The 24,760-nt window shown below is 44.7% G+C and overlaps 1 protein-coding gene across 3 annotated transcripts in view; it reads left to right on the top strand.

Annotated features, from left to right (window-relative positions):
- SH3RF3 (SH3 domain containing ring finger 3) overlaps window positions 1–24,760 on the top strand; it is a 354,361-nt gene that overhangs the window by 275,000 nt on the left and 54,601 nt on the right. For all 3 annotated transcript variants that reach the window (XM_041756641.1, XM_041756642.1, XM_041756643.1), the window contains 3 exons: window positions 177–347; window positions 2,488–2,735; window positions 20,265–20,599. In XM_041756641.1, coding sequence (XP_041612575.1) covers window positions 177–347; window positions 2,488–2,735; window positions 20,265–20,599 — 754 coding nt within the window. The remainder of the gene's footprint in view (window positions 1–176; window positions 348–2,487; window positions 2,736–20,264; window positions 20,600–24,760) is intronic.

Genomic DNA, 24,760 nt, shown 5'->3' with positions numbered 1-24,760 from the left:
CCCCTCAGTGGTTTATCATAAAGGGTAGGTCAGGCAGGGTGCACACAAGCCCTGCAGGCATCAGCTACTTGGGTTCATCAAAAGATGAGCCCTCATGCGATCTAAGCGATGCCAGATGGCATCTGCCCACCCCTGCCAGCCATCACTTATCCTTAGCCCTACTCTTCTCCCTGTAGGTACCTGGCACTCTATGCTTACAAGCCCCAGAAGAATGATGAGCTGGAGCTGCGGAAGGGCGAGATGTACCGTGTCCTAGAGAAATGTCAGGACGGCTGGTTCAAGGGGACGTCCCTGAGGACTGGGCTCTCTGGGGTGTTCCCAGGAAACTATGTAACACCCGTCTCCAGGTGAGGCCAGTGTCAGTGTCGCTGTCTGGGAATGGAGGGAGCACCCCCACCCACGTCCCCCTGCCACTGGTTACAGCCTGAAGATCATGCTTCAGTCTGCACAAGCCCAACACCCATCCAGAAGTGGGCGAGGACTCCACTGCCCACAGGGTTTTGCCCTGTGAGCTCAGAGCTCCCCTTGAGCAAGGGTTCCACATGGCAAGTTTTTCACCTTCTGAGTTAGGTTCTGCTTGTCATTCACTCAGCAGAACCATCTTTGAGGGGAACAGATGGGGAGGATGAGCTGGAGTCAGGGCAGCAAGGGGAATGGAAATGGAAGATTACCCAGGAGAGTGAGATGTCAAGTGTGTGCATGCACCTGTGTGTCCAGTGTTAGTCCAGCTAAGGCGTGTGTGTGTGTATGTGTGTGTGTGTCCTACACACAAACCTGTTGTGCATAAAACACACACATCTGCATATGTGCAAAAGAAACACATGTATTCTCAAAAGCTACTGAGTTTGACTGAGTGACAGCATTGGGCTAATTAAACATTTTCGTCTTCCTTGTGCTTTCCTGTCTTTTGCAAATTTCCTGGTATATCATTTTTGTAAAACAGAAAATACAATATAAAAATTTACTCAAGAGGTTATCTGGAGCTATCTGAGAAGTTTCTATGAAGATGAGGAGTCCACTGTTGGTCTTATTTGTCAGTCTTACGTGGAAACCTCTCATGGGCACAGCTCTGGGTTAACTACAGGACAAGAAAATGACATGAAGACATGGCTCCTGGGTTTCTGCTCTCTGGGGGCAGGACTGGCAGAAAAATAGCCCCTTAATGCCTCAACCTTGTGCTGGCCGTGAGGTGGGCTCCTGGTCACGTCATCACATCCTAGCTTCCTGGGAAGGCCCATGATTTGTGAGCATACTTATTCAGTCTTTACAATTTTTTCCCAGGGTAAGAGTAAGCACAGCAGGTAGCAGATGTGATTAAAAAAAAATTCATGGGGCACCTGGGTGGCACAGTCAGTTGAGTGTCCAACTCTTGATTCTGGCTCCGGTTGTGATCTCAGGGTCCTGAGCTTGAGCCCCACATAGGACTCCACGCTTAGCACGGGGTCAGCTTCAGAGTCTCTCTCTCTCCCTCTGCCCCTCCTGCTCATTCTCTCTCTCTCTCTCTAATAAATAAATAAATCTTTAAAAAGCATTCATGGTTTTGGCTGGCCCACTGATGGAGTTCCTGGCTAGAGGCGAATTTCAGAGCAGTTGTCAGGCCTGCTGGACAGTGGGGTCCTTGCCCAGAGCCTCTTCCCATGGTGCTTGTCCAGGAACCTTGACTTAGTGCTGCCAGCCCATCCCTGATTGAGGTCATGGCCTGGTGGTACTGGCCACATGGGCTGGGGCTGCCCACCTGCCAATGGGCCTGGTGGCTTGTTCTCACCCTCACGTGGCCCCTGGGGTCTCACCCCTGAGACGCGGGGAGAACAGAAGGAGACTTGACCCCCAGACTCTGCCCCATGGTGCATGCTCCCTACCAGTGCCTGAGTTTGGTGCACGTACCTGGAGATCAGAGGCTCAAGACCATCTTGAGTTATTGTGTTCCTCTTGTATTTCTTAAACACTGTAAATCGGTTTCATCTGGAAACTTGGGGTGAAAGGGCATCTATTTAGGGCATGAAACTGCAAGTTCCCTGACATCCCTCTGAAGGCCATGGCTGTGCCCTTTCCCAGAGGCCGTGTCCAGAAGGTGGGTCCTTGCCCTGCTTCCCACCATGTACCAGAGAGGTGTCCAAGCCTTGTGGGATGTGGCTGAGTCATCCGCTCCTTCTGGATGTGTGAGGACAGACACAACTGTTTTTTAGAATGAATCTGGTACAAAAAATTTGATTAATATTGATTCTTAGGGTTCTTTTGCTGTTTCTTAACTATTTACTTTGAAAGTTAGCCCCCTGAGGGTTTTGTAAAGAGTGTTCCACTGCCAAGCTGGGGCTCTGGGCACGTTTGCCTACAGGATCATCTTGACATTGTTTTAGTATTTGTGCCTTGGGCTGTGCGGCCTTCATCTCTCAGAGCTAGGAAGTAGGAATGGGCCTTTATTAACAAACTGTATTGTGTGGTTTCATCTGTGACCTCACCTGACTTGACTCTGTTTTATTTCCTCAGAGCTCCTGTAGGAGGGGCTGGGCCACCCCGGAATAATGTCGTTGGAGGGTCTCCACTGGCCAAAGGGATGGCCACAACCATCCACCCAGGTGGTGGAAGTCTGAGCAGCCCAGCCACTGCCACAAGGCCAGCCCTTCCCCTCACCACACCCCAGGCCCAGCACCAGGCAGCCTCTCCGCCGACGGGCAGTTGCCTGCGGCACACAGCCCAGCCGGCCACCAGCCAAGCCCGGGGCACCGTCCCCACAGGTATGTGCCGCTCCTAAGGTCTCAGTCTGGAAGAAAAGTTGACAAGGGGTTCTCAGGAGAAATATTATGACCCAGGTTTCAAGCAGTCCAAGACTGGGCAAGTTGTATTTGCTTATCATGATCATAAGCTTCTGCTAATCTCCAGGAAGTGTAATGACTTATATTACCCTGTCCTGACAGCTGAAATGAGTTAGAAAATTCCCAAATATTGATACACTTCATTGTAGCAAGAGGACTGCATGGTCTAATGAGATTAACACTGGCTCCAGTGGCTGGGCCCACCGCCCCGGCCTTCCAGGTGCCCAGCACACGGGGGCTGCCCGGCGAGGCAGCGCCCCACCAGCCAGAGCCAGAGAGCTCCTTCTCTGAAATGCCTTGAAGCTAGACGCAGTGATGGTCACTGACACCTTCACTTTTATGGCAGCCTTATCAATAGCCAAGGTGACATAGTTTATGGAAAATCCAGTTGTTCCCAGGACAGTGTGAGATGAAAAGAAATTATGGGGTGGACCTTACAGGCCTAGAGAAGGTCAGCACAACTGGCTTGAACACTTAGCCCTGAGCCCTGAGGAAGTGGGGAAGCTTGGCTCATGGTGCCCCTGGGAGCCCATACCAAGCACCTTCCCAAATTGTAGAGCCAGCGACAGTGTCACCGTGCAGTACAGGAACCCAGGACAGATGTGGGGCAGGGGTGTAGCTGAATTTCATTTGAATGACAGAGTTCTTGCTCCAACCCCAACCTTATTCTCTCAGAAATCATCACTCTTTTTCTCAAAGTAAGGCTTAACGGACAAAAAGTGTCAATTCTCTGGAGCAATAAAATACATGATTTTTTAGAATCTAGCCAGCCAGGAGATGGCCCATTAGAAGTGCTCCAGAAGGCACCTTCTCAAGTGTGAAAAGTCAAGATAATACTTAGCACCGCAGGGGCCATACTTTCTCCCGAGTCACGGCTGATGGGACAAGAGGGCACGTGGTGGCTGTCCACACGCCCACCCAGCCATTCTCTGGGGAACTTGGCCTTCACCTCCCCGTGCTGGTGCCACTCTGGTGCGGGCTGGCACGCGGCAGCAAGGACTGCTGGATATGACAGGAAGAACCCTGAATGTTTCAGGGGATAGTCCACTTCAGTCAGCATGCCCCCTGACAAAACAGGACTCTGTCCCTGCTCTCAGGTCCCACACACTGCCAGAGAGGTGGTGCCACCAGGTTGGAGGACTCTGGGTGCTATGGAGGAGGGTCCCAAGTGGGGTGCTGGGTGATGGGGGAGGCTGGGAAAGGCTCCTCAGAGGAGGTTGATCCCAGAATAAGCAGCAAAGTAATTTGGGTAGGGAAACCAAGAAGGGTGCCATTTGAAGCAGGAGGAAGGGAATAGTCAAGTGAACAGAAATAACATGCTGTAACAGAAGTAACATGCACATAGGATGCAACCAGGTGCAAGCAATTCAGTGAAGACAGAGTAAACGCAGATCTTCCTGAAGGCATGAGCTTGAGACCTATGTTTGGGGGCTGAGCCGCCATTATTATTGCTTGCCTCAGTTTCTCCCTCTGTAAAATGGCACTTACCTCCAGGGGCATCATGTGAGGACTGTCTAGCATGGTGTATCTAGTCTATATTCAGTACATGTAGCTATTTCTCTTCTGTTAGAGAATAAGAATATTACTGCAATACTCAGGGCAAGAGAGTCCAAAAAGTAAATATAAATTATTAATGAAGGATCTAGGGGGTTGAATTCTCTCATGAAAGCTATGGGGACCCACTGAGGGGTTTTACACAAGAGGAATGGCACTTTACCAAATATCTGCATGCATGGTAGGGAGGAAGAATTGGTGAGGGGCAGCCTGAAATTGGGAGCCACTAGAAGGGTGTTGGTGTCCCCAGGTGAGAGGTCTCAAGGGGCCCAGACCCAGTGAGTGCAGCTGTAGAATTGAGACAAATGACAAAATATTTAGGAGGCAGATGGTTATAACTTAGAAATAAGCTAATGCTCAGGGAGGGCAAGGAACCAAGTCCAGTTGCCCAGTTTCTGGACAAGTGACTGGGATTTTAGTATATGTGCTGCCGAAGCAAGCTCTGGACCAGTGATTAGGAGAATGACAATGGCATCACCAGCCTAAAGGACCAGAGGGGCTGGTTTATGGTGAAGACAATGACATGTGGCTTTGCAACATGTAATGGGCACATGCCACAGTGGTTTGGATCACTGTCCTTACATGGGGCTTGCATCCTGTATATGAATCCCACCTCGTCATGGTAGAAGGCTGAGCCTGCTGGTTCAGCTCACCTTGTAGATAAGTGCAGACACATGACCTAGATGTTAGGAACAGGCATGCCTGTGTGTGATGTGACTTACATTCAAAAGCTGCAAACGGGGCAGCCCGGGTGGCTCAGCAGTTTAGTGCCGCCTTCAGCTCAGGGTCTGATCCTGGAGACCTGGGACCAAGTCCCACATCGAGCTCCCTGCATGGAGCCTGTTTCTCCCTCTGCCTGTGTCTCTGCCTCTCTCTCTCTCTCTCTCTCTCTCTCTCTCTCTCTCTGTGTGTGTCTCCCATGACTAAATAAATAAATAAAATCTTAAAAAAAAAAAAGATCCACAAACATGAGGGCTGTGTGGATCCCTTTGGGAGAGAAGGTAGTGGTGAAAATGTCCAGCTTTTCAGGGGAAGCAGGATGGACATCTGGTGTCAGTGCCAGTCATCACTGGGCACAGGGTACATATCTGGTGTCCACTGTCCAGCCTCCTTCTGGATAGTGTCCATTTCCCTCAGCAGTGGGATCTGTAGCAGGGAGGTCTCATGAGTGGGCTTGGCACTGTCTTGGCTTGAGAGTCTCCAAGACTGACTATACCATCCCAGAGACTCTGAAGTGCCTAATAGTCTTTCAGAAATGTCTGTTTTAGTTAAATTAGCCAGGAATGAGTTCTGCTTTTGTAACTCTGGCCCACAGGGAAGAACTAGTTGTCTTTATACTATAAGAATTCTGCAAAAAAAAAAAAAAGAATTCTGCAACAATATTTATCTGGTACCAGCCATCTCACCCCCAACAATTACCTTCCAATCAGCCATGCTTGTAACATGGCTTAAGTTCATCTGATGACATTTATTGGTAGCCTCTGGCTAGACATACAGCCACTGTAGTGGCCAGGTGATTGAGTGAGCCCTCAGCAGAGCTTCCCGACTAGTGTGCCATGACTGGGTCTGAAGTACCCAAGATCCTGACCTCATTGACCCTTGCAGCACCCAGGCAGGACCTGGGGCAACTAAAGTCCCATTCCAGGTCCCTCCTGGCTATAAACATCTAATCTGTTCACCCCAGTGTGCTACATACACTTTTCTATGTGCACCACAATATGGAGAGTTTGGACAGTCCAGGTCCTCACTGAGAGTGAATATCCCAGCACAGTAGCCCTTGGGTTATCTGCACAAAATGCCAGTATGATCACCTTTCTAAGCCATGCCTAGCTAGCAACTTTCCCAGTTCAAAGAAGAAAATGAGACCTGCCAGTCATTTCTCCCTCCATAGAATAACAAGCAGAATTGAAAGAAATTGGCATGGCTAGGGGCAGTACAACATTGCATCTCAGTCATTGATCACCATAGTAACCACCATGGTGTGACAAGCATTCTCTTCCATCAGTCTAATTTTACATATGGAAAGAGTGAGGCACAGGATGTTTAAAACAGCTTCCCCAGTGCATTCCAACTGCATGCTTATCCCCACACACTTGCTGTCACAGTCAAGTTAAAGAATGGCTCCTACCACATCATATCAGTAAATTAAATGCCACTGAGTTCCCATAGCATTTTCCACTTCATTCTGCATTTAGAGAGAAAAAACACGCTGTTGACAGTACAAGTAATGGATTGTTCACTGCAGTAATTGCCCATTTCAGCAGACCCCAACCCAGGCAGTTGAAAGGCATTTCATCAATGTTCTCATCTTGAGCCAAAGTCAGGCAGTTTGACAAAGGCTTAATTGCATTGGCCATAGCATCCAATATGATTTGTTCTGCTTGATTAATGTAACTCCTTTTTCCAAGGGCAGAGCTCTCCCTATAAAACACCAGTGTCCACACATCCTCATATCAGTGTTTAGCAGGGGCAAGAGCCTTGTACAGTCATTTATTCATCTGCAGAAAAACCCAAATCAAAATAAAAACCAAACCAAAAAAAAAAAAAACTGAAAGAGAGGTAGATACTCTGATAGGTTCTAGAAATGTAAAGAAGAACCACATAAACCCCAATTCTATACCCCCTTAAAGAGGACAAGAAAATAAATTCTTGCAATACAGTTTGAAAAGCACTGTAGTGGAGGTATCCAGAGGGTATTATGGAAGCATGGAGGAGACATATGTAACTCAGACTGGGGAGGAAAATGAGAGAGCAGAAAGTTTTCAAGAGGTGGTGATCCTGTCTTGATTTTTAAAATGCAAATAGGAACTATCTGAGCAGACAAAGCACAAAGAGAGTTCTAGCAGAGGGACCGGCAAGGACAAAGACATGGCAATGAGAAATACCAGAGTTTCTATTTTAGGTAACTCTATTTATTTTGATGTGACTGAAACAAAAGACATGGCAAGAGAAGACCAGGATGTTGGTGACAATTTCTCTGCAGAGGCCAAATTTAATTTTAGGTCTTAAAGCTGGGTAGAATTTAGATGAGCCGGGCATGAGGTGAGGGTGGAAGCATGGGGAAACCTCTAAGGCTAGTGCACTTGAAAACTGAGATGAAGTCAGGGTGGAAAGACAAAGAAAGGAGAGGATGAGTACCTCTGGCAAAGCTGAGAGGTAAGCAGGGGAAGATCATGGAGGTTCTTTTAGACCATGTCATGCAATTTTGATTTTTATCCTAAGGGCATTGGGGCACATTAGAGGGTTTTAACTAATAGATATAATTTGATTTTTGTATCTAAAGGATAAATCTAGGCTTCTGCTTCTGACCAACCTAAAGTAATGAGGAGATTTATCATCCCACCAGAAACAATTTACAAGAACAAGAGTTTGCAAGGAAACTGTGCAAAGCCAGGGGAACTAGGAGAAAAAGGATCAGTGCTGTCAGTGCCCAGCATTCACAAAGTGCTGGAAATAGTGCCTGTTCCACCAGCCAGATGGAGAAACAGTTCATATGACATTGAGTAGTCTATACAAGGGCCTTGACCCAACAGCCCCTAGGCTAACTACTGCTCTAGTCCCACCACCTAGTCTTAAAAGCAAACTCAGAAAGATCAAACTGTTTCCAGTTCATTTAACTGTGTTGCAGAAAGAGCTCAAGAGTACTTCTAGGACTGCAAAAAATATCCAGCTCTCAATAACATAAAAATAACAATGTCTGATAGCAATAAAAAAATTCCTATGCACAGGAAGGAAAATATGACCTACAATGATGAAATAAATCAGCCAATCAGAACTGACCCATATGTTAGAATTAGCAGATAAAGATAAAAACAGATATTATAATTGCATCTATTATTGTGTGCTTATATATTATAATGGCTCAGAAAATTAAGTAGAAACATGAAAGATATTTTAAAGACCTAAATCAAATTTTTAGAAATAAAAACTACAGTGTGTGAGATCAAGAATACAGTGGGTAGAATTAATGGCAGGTTAGACATTGCCAAAGGAAATATTAGTGAACTTGAAGTTAATAGCAATAGGAATTATGAAAAATGAAACACAAACATAAAAGAGAACTTTTAAAAATGAGCATCAGTGAGCAGTGACAACTTCAAGTGGCCCAATATATGTGTAATTGGAGTCTCCAAAGTAGACAAATGAAAAGTGAGATAAAAATTATTTGAGAAATAATAGACCAAATTGTCCTGAATTTGATGAAAACTAAAATTCACAGATCAAAGACAGCTGGTGAGCCCCAAGCACAAGAAACATGGGGAGAACTACATAAAAGCAAATTATAATCAAATTGTTTAAAATCTGTGATAAAATCTTAAAAAGCAACAAGGGAAAAAATGATACATAAATTAGGAAAAAACAAAGATGACTATATATTTCTTGTTGGGAACACTTAAGTGAGAAAATAGTGAAGCAACTGAAAGAAGTACTGAAAAAGATAAATCGGGATCCCTGGGTGGCGCAGCAGTTTGGCGCCTGTCTTTGGCCCAGGGCGCGATCCTGGAGACCCGGGATCGAATCCCACATCGGGCTCCCGGTGCATGGAGCCTGCTTCTCCCTCTGCCTGTGTCTCTGCCTCTCTCTCTCTCTGTGTGACTATCATAAATAAAAATTTTTAAAAAATGAAAAAGATAAATCTGTCAAGTTAGCATTCTACATCCAGCAAAAGTCTCTTCCAAAATGAAAGCAAAATAATTATTCACACCTAGTAAAGCTAAAATATTTCATTACCAATAGACCCACAATATGAAAAATGTTAAACACAATTCTTAAGGAAGGTGGAAAATGATATCAGATGGAAATGTGGATCTATAAAAGGAAGTGAAGGACTTAAGAAATATTAACTGCATATATCAATCTATAAGTTTTTTTCTGATTATTTAAATATCTTTAAACTATAACAAACTGTTTAAATAAGAATAAAAACAATGCAGTTTGAAATTTAAAACACACATACCCCAATATTCACAGCAGCAAGATCCACAAGAGCCAAATTATGGAAAAAGCCCAGATGTCCAACAATGGATGAATAGATGAATGGTTAAAGGATATCTATATCTATATCTCTATATCACAAAATATTACTCAGCCATCAAAAAGAATGAAATGTTGCCATTTGCAGTGACATGGATGGCACCAGAGGGTATTATGCTGAGCAAAATAAGTAAGTCAGAGAAAGACAAATACCATGTGATTTTACTCATGTGGAATTTAAGAAGCAAAACAGATGAATATAGGAAATAAAATAAGATGAAATTTGAGAGGGAGGCAAAAGGCAGAAGAAATGCTGAACTCTAGTAAACAAATGAGGGTTATTGGAGGGGATGTGGGTGGGGGGAAGGGGTGACTGGGTAGTGGACATTAAGGAGGGCACTGGGTGTAATGAGCACTGGGTGTTATATACAACTGATGAATCACTAAATTCTACCCCGGTAACTAATAATGCAGTTATATGTTAAACTGAATTTAAATAAATAATTTAAAAACACATGTAAAAGTAAAATGTATAATGGTAAATGTATAGAGGTTGGGAGTGAAGGAACATACTATTATACTATACTATTAGATATTATTCTACTATTATTAGTATGTTCTTATACTATGTGTGAAGAGTCATGGAGTCGCTTGTAGGTGGACTGTGGTAAATTAAAGACATAAGCAAGCACTAAATATCAAAACAGAGTTACAGCAAATAAATTAACAGAAGAGGTAAAATGGAATCACAAAAACTTCCAATTAATCCAAAAGAAAGGATAAAAAGAGAGGAAAGGAAACAAATAATTCATGGATAAAATAGCAAACATGTAGTAAAATGTAGGTTTAAACCTTTTCATAAAAATAAATATAAATGCTCTAAACTTTAAAAAGAATGCAGATTGTCAAGTATTACCTTAAAAAAAAAAGACAAAACCAAGCTATATGCTGTGAACAGGAACCATTTTAATACTTTAAATATAAAAACATGAATAAGTAAAAGAGTAAGAAAATCAAGATATGCAGTTGATTCTCATTATTCACAGTAGCTATGCTGTATAAATTTTCCACAGACACATTAGTGAATACTAAACTATTTCTGCTAAGTGAAATACGTGCATGTGTGTATGTATCTCACAGAGATTATAATCTTAAATACTAAAAATAAGTCATTCTGGGAGATTCTATTTATTTTACAAAAGAGAAAATAAGGTTCAGAAGTGACTGCCAGACACCACCCCACTAACAGGTTACCAGCAAGATTCAAGCCTATCCATTGAGTCCAAGAGCTGGAGCGTCTTGCACTGCACTTCCCTGCCCCTCCCATCTCTGTCTCTGGGCATCTCTGTATGAGCTAAAACCAGAAGGCAGAGCATCATCTTGTTGCACCTCATCTGGGAAAATGTTTCAGTGACTTCAGTTTTTTGCTAGTATATGCATATCTGTAAATGACTACAAAAGCACCATAGGTATTTTTTAAGATTTTATTTATGTATTCATGAGAGACACAGAGAGAGAGGCAGCGACATAGGCAGAGGGAGAAGAAGCAGGCTCCATGCAAGGAGTCCAATGCGAGACTCGATCCCAGGAATCCAGGATCATGCCCTGAGCCAAAGACAAATGCTCAACCACTGAGCCACCCAGGTGTCCCACACCATAGGTATTGATTTGAGGTTACAAATCAATTTTAGCTAATAGATGAATTTGCACATACAGAATCTATGGATAATGAGGATCAAATGTATGATGCTAATACTACTAAAAAGAAATCTGAAATGTTATATTAATATCAGAGTAGAATTTAGAACAAAGAATATTTTTACTAAAAGAAAAGGCAATTTCATAATGATGAAGGGGTCAGTACGTGAAGAAGACTAAATATTTATACCCAAATAACAGAACTTCAAGATATATAAGCAATTACTGGTAGAGCTGCAAGGAGAAATAAATAGACTAATTCACAATTACAGTCAGAGATTTAAATACTTCTCTTGATAATTGGCAGAAGAAGTAGACAGAATATTGGTAAGAATATAAAACATTTTAGCAACCTGTAACTATTTTGACTTAATTGACATTTATGAAGCGCTACACCAAGAGCAAAATACACATTCTTTTCGAGTGAACAACATTTTCCAAGATAGACTACATTTTGGGCCATAGTATTTCAATCTCAATAAATTTAAAGGGATTCAAGTATCATAAATCACATTCCCTAACTACAGTACCGATGAATTAGAAATTAGTAACAGAAAGTTACCCCCAAATATCCCCAAATAAATGGCACATACACTTAAAAGTAACCCATGGATGAAAGAAGAAATCAAAAATGATATTAGGAAGCATTTTTAACTTAATGAAAATGAAGATACAGTATATCAAAATGTGTGGGATGCCTCTTAAGCAGTACTTAAGTGGAAACTTATAGCATTCAAAACCTATGTTAGGAACAAAACAGATATCAAATCAATCACCTCAGTTTTACTTTAAGAAATTAGAATTAAAAGAGCAAAGGAATCATAAAAGAAGCAGAAAAAATTCAGTGCAGAAATAAATGAAATAGAAGACAGAAAAACAATAGAGAAAATCAATGAAACAAAAATCTAGTTCATTGAAAAGATCAGTAATAAATCAATAAACATCTAGCCAGAGGGATAAAGAATAAGAGAGAATACACAAATCATCAATACTAAGAATAATAGATTTTACAGAATAATTAGGGATTATTATTTTACTTCAGATTTTACAGAATAATAAAGGATTATTAAAAAGATTATGCCAGTAGGGGCACCTGGGTGGCTCAGTCGGTTAAGCCTTCTGTTCAGGTCATGATCTCAGGGTCTTAGGATAGAGCCCCATACTGGGCTCCCTGCTCAGCAGGGAGTCTGCTGCTCTCTCTCCCTCTGCCCCTCCTCCACCCCTGCTCACGCTCTCTGTCTCAAATAAATAAATAAAATCCTTAAAAATTTTTTATGCCAATGAACTCAACAAATTACACAAAACAGATAAATTTCTTGAAAACAGAAATTGATAAACTTTAGAAACAATAATCTGAATAGGCCTATGTCTATTAAATTAAATTAGTGAAAGAAATTGAATTAGTTAAAAACTTTCCACAAAGAGATCTCAAAGCCTAAGTGACTTCATCATTAGATTATACCTAGTGGCTAAGGAAAAAAAAATACAATTCTATAGAAACTCTTCCAGAAAATTGAAAAGAAGGGAGAATATTTCCTAACTTTCTGTAAGGCCAGCTTTACCCCCATACCCAAACCAGACAAAGACATTGAAAGAAAATTTTAAAAAAGACCAATATAACTCATAAACATAGATGTAAAAACTCTAAAAAATTTAGCAATCGATTATAGCAATAAATAAAAAGGATAATATATGATGACTAAGTAGAGTTTCTCCTAGAAATTCAAGGTTTGATTTACATTTACCAATCAACATAACTTACTGTATGTAGAAATCAAAGATACATCATTTGCAAATATCCTCTCCCATTCTGTAGGTTGTCTTTTAGTTTTGTTGACTGTTTCTTTTGCTGTGCGAAAGCTTCTTGATGAAGTCCCAATAGTTCATTTTTCATTTTTGTTTCTCTTGCCTTCATGGATGTATCTTGCAAGAAGTTAGTGTGGCCAAGTTCAAAAGGGTGTTGCCTGTGTTCTCCTCCAGGATTTTGATGGATTCTTGTCTCACATTTAGATCTTCCATCCATTTTGAGTTTATCTTTGTGTATGGTGTAAGAGAATGGTCCAGTTTCATTCTTTTGCACGTGGCTGTCCAATTTTCCCAGCACCATTTATTGAAGAGACTGACTTTTTTCCAGGGGATAGTCTTTCCTCCTTTGTTGAATATTAGTTGACCATAAAGTTGAGGGTCCACTTCTGGGTTCTCTATTCTGTTCCATTGATCTATGTGTCTGTTTTTGTGCCAGTACCACACTGTCTTGATGACCACATCTTTGTAGTACAACCTGAAATCTGGCATTGTGATGCCCCAGCTATGGTTTTCTTTTTTAATTTTCCCCTGGCTATTCGGGGTCTTTTCTGATTCCACACAAATCTCAAGATAATTTGTTCCAACTCTCTGAAGAAAATCCATGGTATTTTGATGGGGAGTGCATTAAATGTGTAAATTGCCCTAGGTAACATTGACATTTTCACAATATTAATTCTTCCAATCCATGAGCAGGGAATATTTTTCCCTCTCTTTGTGTCTTCCTCAATTTCTTTCAGAGGTATTCTGTAGTTTTTAGGGTATAGATCCTTTACCACTTTGGTTAGGTTTATTCCTGGGTATCTTAAAAAAAACAGTCAACAAAACTAAAAGACAACCTACAGAATGGGAGAGGATATTTGCAAATGACCTATCAGATAAAGGGCTAGTTTCCAAGATCTATAAAGAACTTATTAAACTCAACACCAAAGAAACAAACAATCCAATCATGAAATGGGCAAAAGACATGAACAGAAATCTCACAGAGGAAGACACAGACATGGCCAACACGCACATGAGAAAATGCTCCGCATCACTTGCCATCAGGGAAATACAAATCAAAACCACAATGAGATCCCACCTCACACCAGTGAGAATGGGGAAAATTAACAAGGCAGGAAACCACAAATGTTGGAGAGGATGTGGAGAAAGGGAACCCTCCTGCACTGTTGGTGGGAATGTGAACTGGTGCAGCCACTGGAAAACTGTGTGGAGGTTCCTCAAAGAGTTAAAAATAGACCTGCCCTACGACCCAGCAATTGCACTGCTGGGGATTTACCCCAAAGATACAGATGCAATGAAACGCTGGGACACCTGCACCCCGATGTTTCTAGCAGCAATGTCCACAATAGCCAAACTGTGGAAGGAGCCTCGGTGTCCATCGAAAGATGAATGGATAAGAAGATGTGGTCTATGTATACAACGGAATATTACTCAGCCATTAGAAACGACAAATACCCACCATTTGCTTCGACATGGATGGAACTGGAGGGTATTATGCTGAGTGTAATAAGTCAATCAGAGAAGGACAAACATTATATGGTCTCATTCATTTCGGGAATATAAAAAATAGTGAAAGGGAATAAAGGGGAAAGGAGAGAAAATGAGTGGGAAATATCAGGGAGGGAGACAGAACGTGAGAGACTCCTAACTCTGGGAAATGAACTAGGCGGGGGTGGCAGGGTAGGTGGCTGGGGGGTGGGGGTGACTGGGTGACGGGCACTGAGGGGGGCACTTGATGGGATGTGCACTGGGTGTTATGCTATATGTTGGCAAATTGAACACCAATAAAAAAATAAATAAAAGAAATCAAAGAATAAAAATAATATGACCAGTTCAACAGATATGGAAAAATTTTTTTTTTACAAAATCCAACACACATTCCTGTTTAAAAATTGTCAGAAAATGAGAAAATAGAAGTGAGCTGCTCGACCTGATAAAGGGCATCCATGAAAATCACAGCTAACCTCAGACTTAATGGTGAGAGATAGAAAGCTTTTCCCCTGAGGTCAGGATTAAACAGGAATATCCACTCTTGCCAATTCTATTTAATATTGTACTGTAAATTCTATCCAGAGCAGTTAGTCAAGAAGAAGATATAAAAAGCATGCAGATTGGAAAGGAGGGAGGAAAATTATATCTATTTGCAGATAACATGGTCTCGAATATAGAAAACCCTGGGCAATCAACACTCACACAGAACTTTCTGTATAGCTAATAAACGAATTCAGCAAAGTTGCAGAATACAAGATTAATATACAAAAATCAGGTATATTTTTACATACTAGTGGTGAATAATTGGAAATTGATGTTTTAAAAGATAATAACAATTTTAAGAACATGAAAAATAAATTAGTTAGGGACACATCTGATAAAAGAAGAATAGTTGTCTGCTGAAAACTACCAAATATTGCTAAGAGAAATTGAATATGACTGAAAAAGTTGAGAAAAAAAAACACTTTATCTATGAGTGAGAAGATTTACTATTGTTAAGGGATTTATTATCCAAAATTTTGACCTACAGATTCAATGGAATACCAATCACAAATGCACTCAACATCTTTTTAAGATTTTATGTATTTGAGAGAGGGGGAGAGCACAAAGGGAGAGGGAGAGAGAGAGAAGCAGACTCCCTGCAGAGCAGGGAGCCTGGTGTGGGGCTCTATATCCCAGGACCCTGAGATCATGACCTGAGCTGAAGGCAGATGCTTAACCACCTGAGCCATTCAGACGCCCCTCCCCAGTCTACTTTTTTGTAGAAATTAGTAACCTGTTTCTCAAATTCATATAGGCATTCAAAGAACCTAGAATAGCCAAACGACCTTGAAAGGAACAACAAAGTTGGAAGGCTAACACTGATTTCAGGACATAAGGCTACAGTAATCAAGTCAGTGTGGTATTGGTGTAAAGTTAAGCAACTAGATCAGTGGATACTTTTTTCTGAAAACGGAAAAGTGTCCATTAAATTCACTAACAGGTGGAGTCATAATTGATCTTGTTCAGGTAATATTTGATGGAAAAAAGTGACAAACTATATTTCAGTAGACTGAGAAGTGAATGAAGAACTCCCTGATAGTATGGGACAGTGAGTTCATGTGGAAATCCCCCATTCCCTCTTTTAAACACAAAGAGATTTGTTTGTTTTTAAATTTTTAAAAAGTCAATTCTATGGATCAAAACAAAATGGGACACACAATAGCTAATGGGGTTGAAGCATTGGCTTACTGGAATTAAAAGCAGGCAGTGTTGGCTGACTTTCAACTCCTGCAGGAGAAAACGGACAAGAAGTCCCTGGTGAGTATCAGGGGACCAGAGCCAAGGGCAATGGTTTGAACAGCTGCAGTCGCCCCATGCTTGGGGAATTGTGAGTACTGAGCTGCTCCTATGGGGGAGGATAGAGAGGGCCACCTGGGCATGGAGCTGAGTTTGGCTCTGGCCTGAGGACCAGAGTTCATACCATCCTGTTATACCTGGTTCTGAGAGAAGGTCCCAGGGGACCATGCAGAAGTAGTGACCAAAGATACAAGAGTAATAGGATAGTCATACTGAAGAGGAGCTTGCACACTGAAAACTCAAAGCACAAGGGGAACACTAATGCATAAAAGCCAATAAACTGAAGAAATGGGAGAGAAGTAAGAGAGGGGGCAGCCCCGGTTGCCCAGCGGTTTAGCACCGCCTTCAGCCCAGGGTGTGATCCTGGATTCCCAGGATGGAGTCCCACATCGGGCTCCCTACATGGAGCCTGCTTCTCCCTCTGCCTGTGTCTCTGCCTCTCTCTCTCTCTCTGTGGCTCTCATGAATACATAAATAAAATATTTTTTAAAAAAGAGAAATCTGAAAAAGGCTTTGATATCAGTATATTTAAGATCCTCTAAGGGTGCCTTGCAGGCTCAGTCATTAGAGCATCCCACTCTTAATCCTGGAGCCATGGGTTCAAGCCCCATATTGGGTGTGAGTCTAGCTAAAAGTACAAATAAATAAAAATAAATAATTCTCTAAAAGGGAAAAAAAGAATAACACCTACATTTCCCCCCCCCCTAAAAAAAGAAAAAACAGTGTGTTATGAAAGGGAAAAATTGGATGGATAGCTATGAATCAGAAACTGGTGAATATGAAAACCAACTTGAAATTTTGGAAAGGGAAAAATATGTCTATTTAAATACAAAATCTCTATAGGTAACATAAACTATAGCACAGACATAGTTGTAGATGGAAATTAGTAACACTAGAAAGCTGCACAAGGGAATGTATCTGGAACACAGAGCAGAGATGACAACTGTCATGAGGGCAAATACAGATCATGCAAAGAATTGAATGAAAAGTAAGAAAGAACAAATATAGGCACTATTTCAAGAATACTAGGTAAAAGGAAAATGGGAAAAAGAGGTACTGGCCAGAAAAAAAGACTGTTTTTAAAATGGGAGCTATAAACTTGCTTAGTAAATTGCAAGAGGAAAGTTAATAGAGAAATTTAATACAGGTGAGAAGGTGATGAGCTAGGGGAAAGGATCAAGATGAGCATGATGGGGCAGACCTGTGGGGACCCTGTATCCTTGAGACCGGAGGGCAGGGTGGGTCTAGATGAGTTGAGAGAGAGGCTGGCCTGGCCTGAAGTTTGGGGAGTTGCCATTGTTCATTTCATCCATGAAGTGGGAAGTGATAAACTTGAGGATAAGAAAAGGATAATGTTGATGTAAGGTTGGTCATTCATTGGTTCAACTACCCTTTATAAAGCACCTGTGGGATGACGGAGCAGTGAACTGACTGAGGTCCAGGGGGGTCAGGCACCCCAGAGTTGCTGAGCTGTGCCAAAGGTTTACGGAGGAGAAGCAGAGGGGAACAGTATGGAACAGGAACATTTCCTCAGACTGCTGCCTCTGTCACACAGGGGCTTTGGCATTGCTAAGTAGCAGGGTGACTGGAGGGAAGTGGTCTAGGTCAGTCCAAGGTCGGATGGCACAGGGTGGGTGAACCTGAGGATGAATCCTCCTGGGGCTCCGGGGAACCCCATATTGTTCTACCAGCCAGTGTGATGAGTCATGCCCCTCCTTCTCATGGAAGAGTTTTATCTTCTGCAGTGGTTCAATTCTGTAAAATCTGAAAATTCTCTTTTTTCAAAGACTTGTTCATTCATTCAAGAAATTGATCAAGCATCTGCTGCATGCTGGGCCCCGGGGCAGCTGTTTGGGGGTAGATTGCTGAACTGCACAGCAAGTGGAGCTCCCTCGTGGGCTCACCTCGAGGTGGGGGGAGGCAGGCTAGGAGCAGCCACACGCTATGAAGGGGGACTCACAGTGTGGAGAGCAGATGGTGCCGTGGGAGGAAAGGGGAGATGACGCGGGCCAGGAGTGGCTGGGCTTGCAGAGCGGCAGCCTGCACTGTTGGGTGGGTGGGCGAGGACAGGCTCTCCGGGAGCACAGAGTCTGCAGTGACCGTGACCAAAGTGGACAAAGGGACACGTGGCCCTCTGGGGAAGTGTATTCTGTGCAACAGTCTCTGAGGTGAGAGCGAGCCTGTGTTGGCAGAACAGTGAGGAGGCTGGAGTGGCTGAGGGAGGAACAAGGGAGAGAAGGGGGAGGATGTCAAAGGGATTGCCTGGCGGGCAGGCTGAGAACTCTCTGGAACACTGTCTCCTCTTCTGTACTGGGTTTGGCAGGGCCATGTGGCAGGCATGTGGAAGCCAGCCAGAGGTGGAGGGGAGCAGTGTGGGACTCCGCGGGAGAATGTGGAGCAGCCCCTGCAGGCTCTTGGGCCCAAGTGATTGTTGCTCTTGCCTGGTCCAGCCGCCGCACCCCATGCCAGGGCCAGGGGGCTGGGGTGAAGGAGAGTTCAGATAGCTGGGGAGAGGCAGACAAATGGCCCTGGGAGCATTGTCCAAGTCACGGGTTCCCTTGGGCTGATGGAGTGACCCCAGTGGCTTCATTGATCTGCATCGTTGCCTAAAACCTGGTCTTTTGAAATGTGAGGCCACATTGAGTGAGGATTCAAACCCGCCCCAAACTCTGAATACTTTTAAAACCATAAATCAGCCCTTATACATTGCACCTCCTAGAAACCGAGGACGCAGCCAGAGTCCCTGAGTCCCAGGGAGGCCAGGATCACGTAATTAGATCTCCCCAGCTCTTCCCACGCAGCGCTGTCAGAATCTGAGGCCGGGCCATGTGGGGAGGGGCTCTCGTTTGCCAGCCAAGTTACTTCACACGCCAGGGAAACGCTGTTAGGATTTATGAGTAGACTATGTATTCAAGGCATATTTGGAGGCTGAGAATATTGTTTTGTTTTCTCACATGTGGTTTCTTCATGTTGCTGAAGCTACAAATGCCATGAGTTCTGGTGGTAGGAAATAAGGGCAGTGTAAAGTGTAATTCTTCTCTGGATGACCGTGCAAAAACGATCTAATCTGAGTTGTGCAATGTGGCATGGGCCACGTGGCATGCAGTGGTGTGGGCTGCCATGACCCATGTCTCCCTTTAGGTCCCCAGCAATGTGACCCCCAGTCACATTGCTCTGGTGTGGCTCACTCTGAGCCCCTGTAAGTTTCTTCTGTTACGAGTTAGGAGACAGTTCTTCAAAATTACTGACACAAGCTGCAGCAGGATTAATTTTAATGTGGTGCTGGGTTTGGAAGGAACTTTATGTTTTCAAATGGTAGATTTTTACAAACGGTAGGCCTTTAGACCCTACTACCCTTAGGAGGCATTTTTGCTGGCAAGTAGGAGGCAGATACATCATTGTGACATTCCTGTTCCATAAACCCAGACACTGACTTTGGTGTGCGAGCAAGGCAACAGCCACAGGCAGATAGCAGTGAGCATGGTGACGGCCCAAAGCTGCAGCACCTTCCTCCTGTGACTGTCACCCACAAGAGCTGCCGCAGGCACGCAGGCCTAGCTCAGCCAGCTCAAATGCTGAGTGTGGACCAAGGGCCAGTTACAGTTCTGGGGTCAAGAGCAACCAGAATCCAGCTGTTGGCAGTGGTCACCTTGCATGCAGTGGTGTCTAATAGTTCTAGGGGGTGTCCTGGGGCTTCTTCAGGATTCTGTCACGGGCTTTAATTTATGAACATTTTCATCAGGGCGATGTAAAAGAACTTGTGTGTCTGCTCATCAAAGCAAAGAAAACCAGTTAGAAGGTTTCATGGGAACTGGGGACATGTCCACACTGGCAACAACCTTGGAGAAGAGGTTTCTGCTCCTCCCCAGGGCAGGCTGTTTGTGCTGCAGCAGGGCTTCGGGGAGACGGGATGTGTTCCCCCAGGCACCAGGCCCCATCTCTGTCCCCAAGGAGCAGGGTGGGTGCAGAGGGACCAAGGACAGAGGCTGAGAGCCCAGGAGGATGCATCCAGGGTGGAGTCCGCGATGATGGCACAGCCATGACAAACTAACCTTGCAACCCCACTCTCTCTCCAACCCTGTGCTCCAGCTGCCCACTCCTCAGCCCAGGCCCAAGACCGGCCAACAGCCACCGTGTCGCCCCTGCGCACCCAGAACTCCCCCTCACGCCTGCCCGCTGCCAGCCTCAGACCCCACTCGATGGTGTCCCCGCAGCACCTGCACCAGCCCCCCGTGCAGACGATTCTTGGGGCCCAGTGCCCCCGAGCAGCCATCCCACTTACATCCGCAGCATCAGCCGTCACGCCTCCCAATGTCAGTGCAGCCAACCTCAACGGGGAGGCCGGAGGGGGGCCTGGCAGTGGCCTGTCATCGTCCAGCCCCACCAACACCGGATGCAAACCAGATGAGAAAAAAAATGAAAAGGTAAGTGGCACATCCTGGGTGAGCCCTGGCCATGGCCCAGTTGGTTATTGTAAGTCTTTAGCACCAGACATTAGTGACATTTTGTAAAAATAAGGCACCAGGTTCCTGCCCCCCAATGCATCAGGCCTATGATAGAGACCGAGGCCAAACCAGCAAAGCAGCTGTCCTTGCAGTGGAATTCAGGCAGGACTCTGGTTCTGGTGGGGCCGCCGGAGCTTTTATGCAAATCAGAAAAAGAGTATTGCTTCTGCAGGATGCTTTAGTTCTATCTGTTGGAAAATCACTGTAATATACTCATTTTGTTAGAACAAGATACTTATTGCAGGTACCAGGATATTATAATAATAAATATACAAATCTACTTATGTATACTATGAACAGGATCCCTTCCCTTCAATGTGTCACCCTTGTGGAGCCTGTGACCTGTTCAGCCACACGGGACAGGCCTGTTTCCTGCGGAGAAACAAGAGAGGGATGCTGGTCTGATAGCTGGTGTAGACAGCATTTTCTGCTCGTCTTTTAACTGTGAAGGAAATTGGGCTTATTTCAGAAAAGAAATCTGAGTCCAATGAGCTTGCCTCTGTTGCTACCCAGCTAGAGACTAGATTAGCCAGGATTAGAGTCCAGATTTCTAAATCAGTGCTGCCCAAAAAAACTATAATTCAAGCTACATATCTAATTTAAAATCTTCTAGTAGCCACATTTATAATAATTTAAAATAATTTAAAAGATAAAATTAGGGGCACCTGGGTGGATCAGCCAGTTAAGCATCTGCCTTCAGCTCCAGTTGTGATCCCGGGGTCCTGGGATTGAGCTCCACACAGGCTCCCTGCTCAGTGGGGAGACTGCTTCTCCCTCTGCCCCTTCCCCTCCTTCTGTGATCTCTCTCTCACTCTGTCTCATATAAATAAAATCTTTTTTAAAAAAAAGAGACAAAATTAAAGGGTGAAATTCATTTTTTTTAAAGATTTTTATTTATTTATTCATGAGAAACACAGAGAGAGAGAGGCAGAGACACAGGCAGAGGGAGAAGCAGGCTCCATGCAGGGAGACTGACGTGGACTCGAACCCAGGTGTCCAGGATCAGGCCCTGGGCTGAAGGTGGCGCCTAACTGCTCAGCCACCCCGGCTGCCCTGAAATTCATTTTAATGCTATAATTTATTGAACCCAATATCTAAAAATATTATCATTTCAACATGTGATCTACATAAAAATGTTGATGAGGTGTTTTACCATTTTTCACGTTCAGTCTTTGCAATCCAGGGGGCGTTCTCGAGTGCCCATGGTCCATGGCACTGCCCCTTGGTGTACTGGACGGTGCAGACCCACGTCTTCACCTGGGAACTACTCTCTTCACTGGCCTTGCTGCATGAACGCCCCACACGCATTCCCTCTTGGCTTTACCACCTTCTGTGGGACTTTTAAAACCTTTCTATATAAAACCAGTCTTCTGACTAGAGCGTGCTAGCCAGGATTGGGTTGAGCCCCGCAACACAGGATGGTGTATTCACCCGTGCCCTGGGGAGAGTGCCCAGTGTCTACTGCCCCATCCACATACCCACCAACTCACTTCCTATGCTTGGCAGGAGTCCAGGGACCTCTCAGAGCTGTGCACTCCAATTTCCTCAGGGTCCCAGGATTGGTGGTGCTCAGGCATCATTACCTCCTGTCTCACCTCCTGGTCCTGAGGAATGTTACCCCCACGCTCAGGGGTGTGGAAGGAGCCTCAGGACAACTGTGGCTGCTGTGCCCTCAGCCAGCAGAGCTCAAGTCCGCTTGAGACCAGCATGGTGCCCCAGCACAAAGTGAAATGGTTGCTCTGAGTCTTGTGTCCATGTCTGTTTGCAAACCCATTATCTTGGTCTGCTCCCTGTACGTTGCAGCCTGGTTGGGACATGTGGCCAGGTCTCATTGGGAGGCAGACATGGGGGTGCAAGCCCACCCTCTCACTTGGACACCCTTCTGGGAAGACTGCATCATCCTTTAGGCCTTAAAAGGGGGCAAGACTTGGAAAGGAAAGGGCAATAATAATTTTGGAAACATTTCTAGCTCTTTACCAAAAAATTCCCGGTCTAGTTTGCAGAACAGATAGGGCGCTTCAGGAGGGCTCGTGACTAGCGTCACGTTTGTAGGACTCCACAGGGAGAGCGATATTGCCTACCGTCTTGCCCTCTAAAGTGTGTTGCTAAGGAAAACCAGCGCTGGGCCTTCTCTCCACATTCCCAGCCTGTTGGACACTTAGCAGACATTTTGTTTCCATTTCATGTTTGTTCTGTGCTAACGGTTCTCCTACCTCAGCAAGGAAGAGTTGAGTCCAGGGGACACCCAGCAGGTCCCTCTTGATGAAAGGCACCATGGGAGGAAGCTCTGCTCCCAGAAGGAAAGCAGCTAATGTGTCCACTTAGCTCCAGCAGCGCAACGCATGCCCACCCCAACCTCTACCAGCGATGCTCGGGGCTGGGCGCTCACTGCCCACACGTGGGGGCTGCCCATGTTGCACTCCCAGATAGCGAGTGAAATGGACTTTGTGGGATTGGGTGAGCATATGTTCATAGGTACAGCAGCAGTCGTATCAAACCCCAGCTGACAAATCCTGTGTATCATCCTTCTAAGTGTTATGTGTGGTTTTCATTTCTCACCTCTCAAAGCAAAAGCAAAAAAAAAAAAAAAAAGCACTGGTCTGAAAAAAACACCTGTTACTGGTTTTCCCTTTTGTATTCCCAGTTGAATTTCTCCTACTTCACGGTAAAGTGCAAAACATCCACAGTTGCCATTTCTAGCACAAGAACCAAGACAGTAGCTGCTTACGGGAAACTGTGGTGTGCTCACCTGCATGCACCCGGCTGGGGGCCTCGATGCCCTTATCCTGCACCCCTTGTCCCCCGCCCAATTCTCCAGGTTGTTTCTGTTAGTGAAGTTTCCTCTGAAAAAGGCGGAGCTCCCAGCCCTGTGGTCAGTCCTTGGAGACCCAAACCACAGTGCCTGTGTGTTTTTACAGTGCCGAGCTCTTCTGAAATTCAATCCAGGCCCTTGAGAGATCGTCAGGACTCCTGGCACCTGAGGTAGCAGCAGGACTGATTCTCTCCTAGGAGCAGGGGAGATTTATTCCTATGTGTCCCTACACATGGGATAGGAAGAGTCCCCCAAACCTGGCTCGTCTGTGTGGGTTGCTGTGGAGATCCCCAGGAGGCTGGCACTCTGCTAGTGCTACCCTGGGAGATTGGGCCTCTCAGCCCTGCTGCACCCACACCTTGCACATAGGCCCTGCTTGGCCAACTTTGGGATTGAGGCCTCCGGAGAGACTCAAGTGCTGACAGGGTGGGGACCCTTTCCATAGATGGGTCCAGAGCTCCTCTCTGGGCCCAGGGCTTCTGCCAGTGTGTAGCCTCCAGCCTCTCTCCCAGATGCCTTTCCTGCCCATCTTTCTGGTCATGTGGCTTCCTACAGGGCTTTCCCTGTGGCCCGGCTGCCAGCACACAGCAGCTCCATCCTCCTGGAGAACTGCCCATTTCTGCCAGCAGTGCCCAGTCCAGAGGTATACCCTTGTGCCTCGGCCCTGAAGCCTATAGTGACAAAGACTGGAGTGCTTCCTGGCACCAGTGCAAGGGCAGGGAGTTAAACAGAGGATGGGCCTTCGATGGGGGAGTTCTGATCCATGGATTCACTCAGAGCTCTGAACAGGATTAGGGGCCATTTGGAGTGACCAGGATCTGTTCTTGGGGACAGATCTGCTGCGGGTGGCCCTGCAGGGAAACGGATCCTCCTCCAAGAGGACCTGGGAAAGATGTATGTTGTACAGCTGCAAGATACTCCAGGCTAAGTGGATCCCTTCCATCCAGGGAAGAAGGTACAGCCAGTAGGCATCATTGGAGGTCTTCCGATCCAAGGATTTGAGTCTAATTTTTCTGATAAAGGGACTTGATACAACTCTTGGGGTCATCTTTTAGGGCCCACAGATCACAGAGTGGAATGAAAATCTTGGAAGAAATTTAAGTTGATCTGTAGTCTCTAAGTTAACCCTTTTGCACTTAAAAAAAATCAATTTTTGTGCTTGAAACAACCATCAAATACTACCTGTCATGTCCATCCATGACTTTCCTGTGTCTGAGGCCTCATGAACATTCAGGACGAGGTGATGCAGATCAGTACCCCTCGGGTCA

This window comes from Vulpes lagopus, chromosome 5 (genome assembly GCF_018345385.1).
Source record: "Vulpes lagopus strain Blue_001 chromosome 5, ASM1834538v1, whole genome shotgun sequence".
Lineage (NCBI taxonomy): Eukaryota > Metazoa > Chordata > Mammalia > Carnivora > Canidae > Vulpes > Vulpes lagopus.
This window is presented reverse-complemented; position numbering and strand designations above follow the sequence as displayed.